The sequence below is a fragment of the Conger conger genome, chromosome 5 (assembly GCF_963514075.1).
Source record: "Conger conger chromosome 5, fConCon1.1, whole genome shotgun sequence".
Lineage (NCBI taxonomy): Eukaryota > Metazoa > Chordata > Actinopteri > Anguilliformes > Congridae > Conger > Conger conger.
In genome coordinates this window covers 18,031,170-18,040,699 of record NC_083764.1, presented here as the reverse complement: position 1 = coordinate 18,040,699, position 9,530 = coordinate 18,031,170, and the positions used below count along the sequence as shown (strand labels likewise).

The 9,530-nt window shown below is 37.5% G+C and overlaps 1 protein-coding gene across 1 annotated transcript; it reads right to left on the bottom strand.

Moving 5' to 3' along the window:
• Nucleotides 1-2,554: 2,554 nt before the first annotated feature.
• LOC133129143 (paired box protein Pax-1-like) lies at nucleotides 2,555-7,171 on the bottom strand. The gene is made up of 5 exons (XM_061243003.1): nucleotides 6,935-7,171; nucleotides 5,879-6,505; nucleotides 4,904-5,037; nucleotides 4,323-4,530; nucleotides 2,555-3,230 (listed from the first exon to the last, which is right to left on the bottom strand). Exons 1-5 carry the CDS (start codon nucleotides 6,936-6,938, stop codon nucleotides 3,139-3,141), a joined length of 1,065 nt encoding a protein of 354 aa, XP_061098987.1. The 5' UTR covers nucleotides 6,939-7,171; the 3' UTR covers nucleotides 2,555-3,138.
• Between the last annotated feature and the right edge of the window lie 2,359 nt (nucleotides 7,172-9,530).

Sequence of the window (9,530 nt, the reverse complement as noted above, 5' to 3'; positions counted from 1 at the left end):
CCTGGGAATCCTAAACTGAAGCTACGCTATTAAACCTTTTTACAGGGATATGCTTGAAGCAAGACGATAGCTTAAAGTATGTACAATATAAGTACCAATATAAGTGCTTCAGATAACTATTTTGTTGTGTGTGCGTAAGTGATATTTGTCTTGAGGCCTCTAAGCCAGTGGTTTCCAAAATGTGGCTAGAGACCCTCTGGTGGGTCGCGAGAAGGTTTGATGTGGAAAACAGTATAGGCGCCACAGCAGTTATGTATGTATTTATAGGTTAGCAAAAATGGTACAAGGTCCATGAAACATGCGCAAATACTGAAAAAAATAGTTTTGGCCACGACTCTCTTGGGCACAGTACTGCTGCATTGAACAAAATGACGATTGAAAGGCTCGAGATTAATAAAAAGAATAGTACCTTATTGCATATCATAAACCTTTAATTGCCTTCACGTCAGTTATATTTAACACCAAAGTAGTTACAAGCCCAGTTTTGGCCACATGTTAGATGAGATGTGGGTCACACATTTGATTATTAATTGAGCCCAGTATTCAAAATGTTTTGGAACCAATGATCTAAGTAGAGGTGTTAAATACATTCAAAATATATTTCGCTCCGTTTCCGATTCAACGAAGTTATTTTCGAATAGAATGGACGGGATTATATTTAAATAGACAGTCACAATTTTTTATGCGTTGACATTTTCATTTTATAACTACGCCTAAATAAATTGCGCAAAGAACACGCATGGAGTAAGCCTTATTTTCCAGCGAAGGATATATGTACTTCTGACAGCAGGCTTAGGGAGAACAGTACTGTCGGTTAGTGAGTAATGGAAATTGTCACATCACGCCTCTAATACAGTGTAGTTGAATAGTCTCAGATACATCACAATAACTGTGTTCACTGTATAAATACCGTAATAAATACCGTAATATCGGTGTTGTACAAGGTGCTATTGTCCTGCTATATTAGTTTTTTCTTTTAGATTCACCACATTTTATTGTATAGCCTACCTAATGCGTTTCGTAGTGGCCTAAATTGCACACTCACCGTATGAAAACGTCGCTCGGCCCAAAATATTTCTTGTTGTATTAGGCTTACCTCAAACTTTTCAACTGGCACGCAACCAGCTCCCAGTAGATGCCACCCCTCCCCCTACCTCCCTTTCCGCAATATTGCGTATGCAGATCAGTACATGTGGACTCAAACAGTTGTGGTTCTAAAACTCCAAGTCCACACCGAAAGATAGGCAAGTCCCAATTTTCCCAATGCATCATCTGGATTGCATTTGGAAAAAAATACACACATATTACAATCAATTATCGCAGACTGTGTACATAATCCCATGTATCATTAATGTTGCCCTACACTTTGACAAATAATTATCTATGCCAAACGGATTTTTTCTCTTGCATTCAGAGTGCGTATTTGCCTTGGAAATATGATGCCAAACGGTTGTGTTAGTTCATGACACCTTGCGTATGTTGATATTTTTGTCATGCAATCTTTGTATTACGGTTTTTTTGTCATGCAATCTTTCAGAATTATCGCGCATTGGTTAAGCACGAACCCGCAATGCATGTATACAGAAAGCTCGACCAAATAGCACATAACTCTAAATAGAACTAGTTCTATTTTTTTTTAATGTTCGGGAGTCCACGAGACCACGAGCTATGCATTTTTATTATTTGTTCATCTTAACGTTCTAGTGTAAAAAATCTCTGACTTTATCTGACCGGAAAACGACTGAGATCATTTTGGTAAACTCGCCACTCCTGCTGAACTCGAAATGACGTATCGCATTTCACGCTAGGTCTACATATTTGCTGTCATTATTCTCATAGTATTATATTTGTATATTACTTCACCTGCCTTCTCTTAAATATACGTTTTTTCATAGTTTGTATCACCATTCGACCGTGAAATAATTTTGATGTAAATGATGCGTGACAAATACTACATTAGACGTGACTATGTAAGAGTAACTTCCGTGTGCCTGTAATAACTACTACTTGGCTACTACTACTACTACTACTACTGCTGCTGCTGCTGCTGCTGCTACTACTACTACTACTACTACTACTACTACTACTACTACTAATAATAATAATAATAATAATAATAATATAATTATTATGTTTTAATGTGTCCACGCATTTGTTAAAGCATCTACAAAAATAATTGTTTTCACCTATACCACTTATCAACCACCATGGTAAAACCCAGATAGTCTTGGCGTATGCCTTTCATCCAATAAAACAAAATTTGCAAAGCATCATTTAACTCAGCGAAGCTTATTAGGAATGCTGTCCACGGGTATTTTATGCGCCTATATACTAAAGGGCCTGTTATCTTTCTTTCATTGACAAATCATCACATATGCCATTGATAAGAAACGTGGGCGTACAATCCGGTCCAAATGTATTTTTACCTTTCAACAAATTAACACAAATCCTACTTAAATACTTTTTTTGTATTCTTTTGTATTTTTATTTTACCACGGTAGCCACCTAATGTGCAGGTAGTTGAAAATAAAATCCAGGGTTGTTCAGCGGGATCTCTTGGTTTTATGATGCCTTTATTTAGCATATTTACAAAAAGGAATTGATAAAAAAATATTTAATTAAAGCTTTCGCAAATAGTTTACATTTACAGTCAGAAATACAATACAACATGATTTTTTTCCACATCTTAACGTTTTCGGTTTTTTTTTTTTTGCAAAAGCCACAAATTAATTATGACAGGTTTGATAATCTACACATATATTTCTAGTGCACATAGGTTGTTGTTTCTTAATTACCGTAAATTACTGTAAATTACTGTAATATGTAACATTGTTGCACTTATTGGTTGGTCGGTGATTGTACATAATGCACATACAGCTAACAAAAATGAGAGGATGGCATGTGGAAAACATGCTTGTTTCAAATTGTTCATTTGAAGGCTTCTTTATATGCACATGCGTTAGAACATACTCTGGGCCCCAGTGTAGTTAAAACTATGACTGGTAGTTTATAAATATAGTGCTTTCACTTACTCTTTGAATTCTTGAAATGCGTTCAACTAAATTAGGATTCTCTTGTAGCCTATAATCTGCAAGACATTTGAGTTCCTCTCGCGTTGCAGTGAATCCACTCTTGGAGTTAAGACGCTGAGGTAGGAAGAGTGAGTCCGTGCACACTGCTCAATGCCTCGTGCTGCTGCTTGCTTAAGGGGCTGGGGGGTTTTCTGTCTCCTGCAGAACACAAACAACAGGCCTGTTTATATAGCAAATACGTCGTAATTCTCTCAGTCAACTGAACGTTGCGCTCCCATAACCATGTCGCCAATCTGAAAGCACGTGCTGTCAAAGGCTTGATCCAGTCCAGGTAATATCATTGTTAACATATATTACGTGTACACTCATATTTATCTGCATAACATATATTATGAAACAGTATGTAATACAAATCATACTACGAATTATAATAATAACCTAATAATAATAACAACACTCGTCATAATACTAATACTAATAATAATGCATGTTTCCGTACATTCAATCTCAGATACTCTGATACTGTTTCTGATCCTGTCTTGAGTCACAGTGGCCGTGAAATGTTTATTATTATTATTATTATTATTATTATTATTATTTATTATTATTATTATTATCACCATCATTATCATTATTGTATACAACAGCTATATATATATATATATATATATATATATATATATGTATATATATATATATATATATATATATATATATATATATATATATAATCTTAATGTTGTATTATGAATAAACGATGTTCATTCAATTACATTTTAGATCCATTTATTGAACAAAGCGGATTCATGGGTAATATGCTATTAGTTTATAGGCCTATAGTCTATGTTACATCATCCCCCGAAATAGAGTAGGCCTATGTTTAAATTATATTATTTGTCGAGTACAAATAACGGCTAGTGATAGTATTACTAATCAAATTAGTTTTACTGATACATCAATGAGCAACATGGCAGGTTCGTAAATAATCCGACTTTTAATGCCACGTAGGCCTAGTTATTTTAAGGCTACATCAGACGGAGGTTTTTCTGATATATTTAGCAAACGCGTACCCTACTTAGCAGGGTTTAAAAAAATATTTTTAGGCCGACATTTTTCTCAGAACATGGTTCATTGGGATTTGTAACATAGTCTACACATGTTTCTGTAGACATAGGGAACTAAAAGCATAACTATAGTGTGAATCAGTCAGATTAATTCCTGATTTATGTATTTGCCTATCCGTAGCGCTGTGCACTGAGCACACTTCACCTTTATCAAATAGAAGCTTACCGTCGCGTGATGGATGTTTGAAGGCCATTGCAGAGTGTATGTCTCCCCCATGCATCACTCCGCTACTTGGGTGGGAAAGACTCGTGGTCTGGGACTGCCAATGGTGCCCTGGGTTAACGTAGCTACCTGCTGGCCCACCATAAACTCCGTATTGGTTGGAGGGAGAATAGGCACAGGCTGGGACATAACTGGATAGATTTGACGAAGGCTAAAGGTATAGAAACAATATAATACTGTTCAATGTCAAGGAAAGACAGCGCACACACATACGCACGCACGCACACATACGCACACAATCACACACACACACACACACACACACACACACACACACACACACAATATTCAGGAAAGTTGTGATAAATTAACATTTATTCATTCGTTCATTTAAACTCCCAAAAGCAAATGTTACTCTCTCACATTTACATTGACGTCACCAGAAACGTAGGCTATTGCTTTAAGTTACAGCCAATGCTACATTATTTAAAGTCAGCATGCGAGAATTCGAGGTTCGTCCACATTTGTTTTTAACGTTATCGTTTGTAGCAGTATTGGACTATGGATTATTTCAGTGTGCTTACCTGGGGGTATTTAATGTCAGTTTCAATAGCTGCCTTGTCAATTCCGTTGACAACGTGAGCTGAGGGAAACGACGTTCGGTTAACACTAGCCCAGTCCTCCATTTTCGGTGGGTATCCTTCGGCTCCAGCGATGGCTGTTGAAAACCATTACACGCTCACTTATACGAAAGTCGTACAGCAAACTCTTCAAAAGAAAGCCCATGCATTTCCAACACAATTCGTGAAAGGCAATGGGAGAACCATATAGAAGTTGTACATTCCCAATGAGAATAATAAGCTTCACGGAAGTTCACTGTGAGCTTTGCGCAAATCACAATAATTTAAAATGAATGCTTACAGCAACAGGTCCAATTTTTTTTTACTCATTTCAACACAAGGAACACTTAATCTTTTAATTGTAGCATTTTATGTAAGTTAAAGGCTTGATATGTTATATGTAGATGACCTAGGCTGATTGTTTTCCTGTGTTTATAAATACGATTGCACCACTAAAAAAAATTAAGCTTTGTCCAGCCAATTAATAAACAGATCGAATATATTTTTTCTCCAGTAATCGATTACTACCTGTAGCTCGAAGAAATTTTATTTGAAGGATTTATAAAATGTAGGCCTACAAGTAAACCACTTGCACTATGAAAATATATATTTATTTATTTTCTAGAAAAAGTAGGCATAGCTATAGTAGTAGTAGTATAGGGCCTTCTAATCCCATTGTGCCACAATGGTATAGAATTATTAGCACGTTATATTTAACACTTATGCATGCTTTGCGGCCAGTAAAAACTAGAGTTGTTGACAACATTGTAACCCCACTGTTATTAAAGTTAAAACCAATGAGTTGAAAATGCTGACGAAGTAACGAAGTAACCTGAAAAAAAAAAACACCTCTGCATTGCTGAACTGAAACGTCCTTTGCCCTCATTAACGCTTTTCTTTACACACATAAGCAAACGTAGAAGAAAATAAGCCACAAACCTGTTGGGTCCATGAAGGCCCTAATGCCTAAAATGTTGCTGACCGTGTGCACCGAAGGCCAAGCCCTGGAGATGCTCACGTGGCCCGCAGTGACTGGTACTCCAGGGTTGCCCATTTTCGCCCCAGTGGGTGACATTGTGTTGGGGTATGAATAAGGGTACATGTGATTGTAAGAAAGCGCGTGCTGAGGAGGTGGTTGCTTGCTGCCCTCGTACTGGCTTGGCTGGGAGAGGTTTCCAATCTTGTTCCTTAAAATGCGGCTAATTGAGCTGACTGACGGAACATTGTACTTGTCGCAAACTCCGTCCGCAAGAAGTCTGTCCCGGATCTCCCACGCAAATATTCCCGGGTCACCGTGTTTGTAATCCCTTATACTTTTAACCACATTGGGTGTTGTGACCCGGGGTTTGCTTCCTCCGATGGCCCCAGGTAATATGGACCCAGTTTCATTATAACGAGCCAGAATCTTGCTCACACATCCGTGAGAGACGCGAAGCTGTCTGCTGATGTCACAGGGTCTGATTCCAAGCTGGGCCAGTTCCACTATTCTGATTCGTATGGCATTGGGCAGGGGTCGTCCATTGACAAACACACCACCTAATTGATTAACTTCTCCGTATGTTTGATCTAGAAAAAAGATAAGCAAATTCGGTAGTCTATCATTTGGCAAGAAAATGCGTGATTAATACAAACTACAGGATGCTAATCGATGGGCTATATCTCCCCCGAGCTTAGAATGCATAGTTACAAATATCGATAATATTTTAAACTCACAATATCACAGTTCGTGCGAAGTTGCCAATTTGACATAGTGAAATAGTTAAAACAGCACACCTGATATGCGTTTGTTTAATACTACAATATCTTTGCAAATATATAGCCTATGGATACATTGAAAACAAACATAAAGCACAATGCATGCTGTAAAAAGGAAATATAACATATTCCAGAGAACAACGTAATGCGGATTGCAATATGCTTTAGCGTGCAGACAAGAAAATACTTTCTGATCTTACAATATTTCTGCCACGGAGCCATAGGAAAGCGAATGCATACCCATTTGCCTCTGATTCGTCTTTCAAATAGTTGCCGAAAAGAGCTGGGTGTCCCGTCTGCACAGAAGAGGAAAAGCGAAATCAGTCGGAAGTCTCGCGGAGTAATTCCCCTTCTGTGCCTCACTCCCACTTCTGAATTAGTGGTTTGAAAAGAACGGGTTTTGGGCAAATGGGCCAGTGTGATCTTTATCCGATAATGACAAATATGCCTGTCCCGGAGTCTGAAGTGCTCGGATTAATTTGACGCGTCATCCACGTCAATCCGACTGGCTACAGTGGGAGCTCTGGTTTGATTTCATTGGTTCCCCTCAACTTCGATTGGCTACTCCGCACAAGCGCAGTCGATTCCGGTATGTGCAGCGCAACCACTAAGAGTAGGCCCTTTTTTACGCGGATAAAACAGAATAACACTTGCTCTAAGCCGTTTTTAAGGGAAAAAATCACATTTTACAAGGGGGTTCTCGAGAAATATGATGTTATCCATGCCTCGTTATCCTAAACTATCATTTAAACGGGTATAACAAGCGAAAGAAGCCGTTACGTTTTGCCATTATATATTGTTATTAAGAACCACTGTGCAACATTATTTAAATCGAGTAAATCATATAGCCACCGAAATCGGACTGAAACCATTCAACCAACGAAAAAGAATGTTTGATCGACTCATAATTCACATAAAAACATAATTCATTCATATTGAGTGCAATATATTAAGGTACAATTTCAGCAATAATTAGAACATATTAGGCTACTACACAATCTATAGGTTATATTGCACAGTTTAGCGTCATTTCCTATCATATAATGCTGAGATATATAAGGGTATCAAAATAATTCCATTCGCCAATTCCAGAACATCTTAAATCAGTTCAGTTGCATAATTTTGTCAACTTGGCCAAAGTATGGAACTGTGGGCTATCTATTCAATGTAATTCAATTTATTTACCGTAGTATCATAGTTGTCCTCTTAAAAATCACAACCCCATAGCTCTGGCTACTAGAAAATGTGACGCGAATGAGTTTGGTGACAGTAAATTGCACATTGTGATGCGTCAAGTGGAAAGTGGCACTGTGAGATAGCTACTTATCACTCAATGTTGATTAAGAACTGAACAGCAGTTTATAACACGCTTTATACCTTCATAATACACAACCACGTCCGTAAGTTAAACTCCGATTGGCCTACATTTATAGACGCAATTTATTGCCATCATTCCAAAGGAGGGCAATTCTGCTGCGCATAATCGGCGCTAAGTAAAGAAGGCCTTATTCATAAATTCGCAAAGTGTCACTTGTAAAACTTTATTGTCAGTACGCTGTGTCTTTATTCGTAGTGTTGTGGCTCGATTGGAACAAGTCATGTAGGGGGACATATGGAAAACATCACCTCGGGTCAAAACAGCAACATTTAAATTAAATGTATTGGAGCGTGAAAAGAGTACTTGGAACGACCGCGTTCGCGCGACACTTATTTATAAACAAAATGCTATTAATAACCAGCTAAACAAAAGTATATTCGTGCTCATCTCACATTTTTGTGATGAGAAAAACATTAAACCGTAGATAACAATGCAATAGTGAATGAAATGGAAACATAGCTTTAGCCTAATAGGCTCAGAGATCTATAATGTAACCGAAATATTTGGCTTTCGTGATGAAGTCATTTTTATCTAGGTACTTGAGACATTTATTAAAACCACTGCTCAGATTGTGCTATAATCAAGAGAGTGATATTTTAGCCATTGTATGGCCGAAAACAAAGTCGCCCCCTTCTGGATTATTTTGACGTTACAAAGGCTGTATTTCGTGCGACCGTGAACTACCGACGCGTCGAGGCTGAGGAAAGTATCTGGCGGTTGTTGAACTCTTGATTATAGTGTTATTTTTAAGAACGGAGGACCACACTTTATCAAGTGGGACTGCCTAAGGTATCAGGTATGTTTCATTTCTGATCTAGAATCAGCTTTTGGCCATTTTTTGTCTGGCCCCGTAGCTCTAAAAATGAGCTACGTTATTTTACTGCTTTCCCGTTTTAAAAGCGTTTGATTGTTCTTTATTTGTTTAGATTCATAACTACGCAACAATGAAAGGTCACACGTTAGGCCCAGAAGACAGTCAAGCATGGCTTAGTAGGCATGGACACTTGATTGTCTATATTTATTTTTTATTGTTCCATTTTTTTTTTAAATTATCACGAATATGGTATAGTATCCAATATAAAGGTAAAGGTACTCTTTGATATACTCTTTATAGCCTCCTCCTTGATACACTCCTTATATTTCTTTAAGATTCTGTTGGAAATGGCAACTGAGACTGCATAGGCTAATACGCCATTTGTGCGTATAGGCTTCACATAAAAAATAGGCTTTGTTAAGGCTCTTGTGCAATAATATTTTTATTCGTATTTTTATTTCGTTGTATTCATTAAAAGCTGTGAGAAATTTGGATAGGATTGAGATCTTTCCACTTAGGATAGCGTCACAAATAATAGGTAATCCGGCAGACTACTAGCGGCTATTTCATTCTGCCTTAATTAATAAGTCGGTTCTGCTAATATATTACAGAGAGCTATTTGTATACATCTTAAAACCAAAGCA

Coding starts and splice junctions, on each gene's coding strand:
- LOC133129143 (XM_061243003.1), bottom strand. Junction 5,038..5,878: donor GGCCTTCATGGACCCAACAG/GTTTGTGGCTTA, acceptor GGTTTTCAACAG/CCATCGCTGGAGCCGAAGGA. Junction 3,231..4,322: donor CAAACATCCATCACGCGACG/GTAAGCTTCTAT, acceptor TGTGTTCTGCAG/GAGACAGAAAACCCCCCAGC.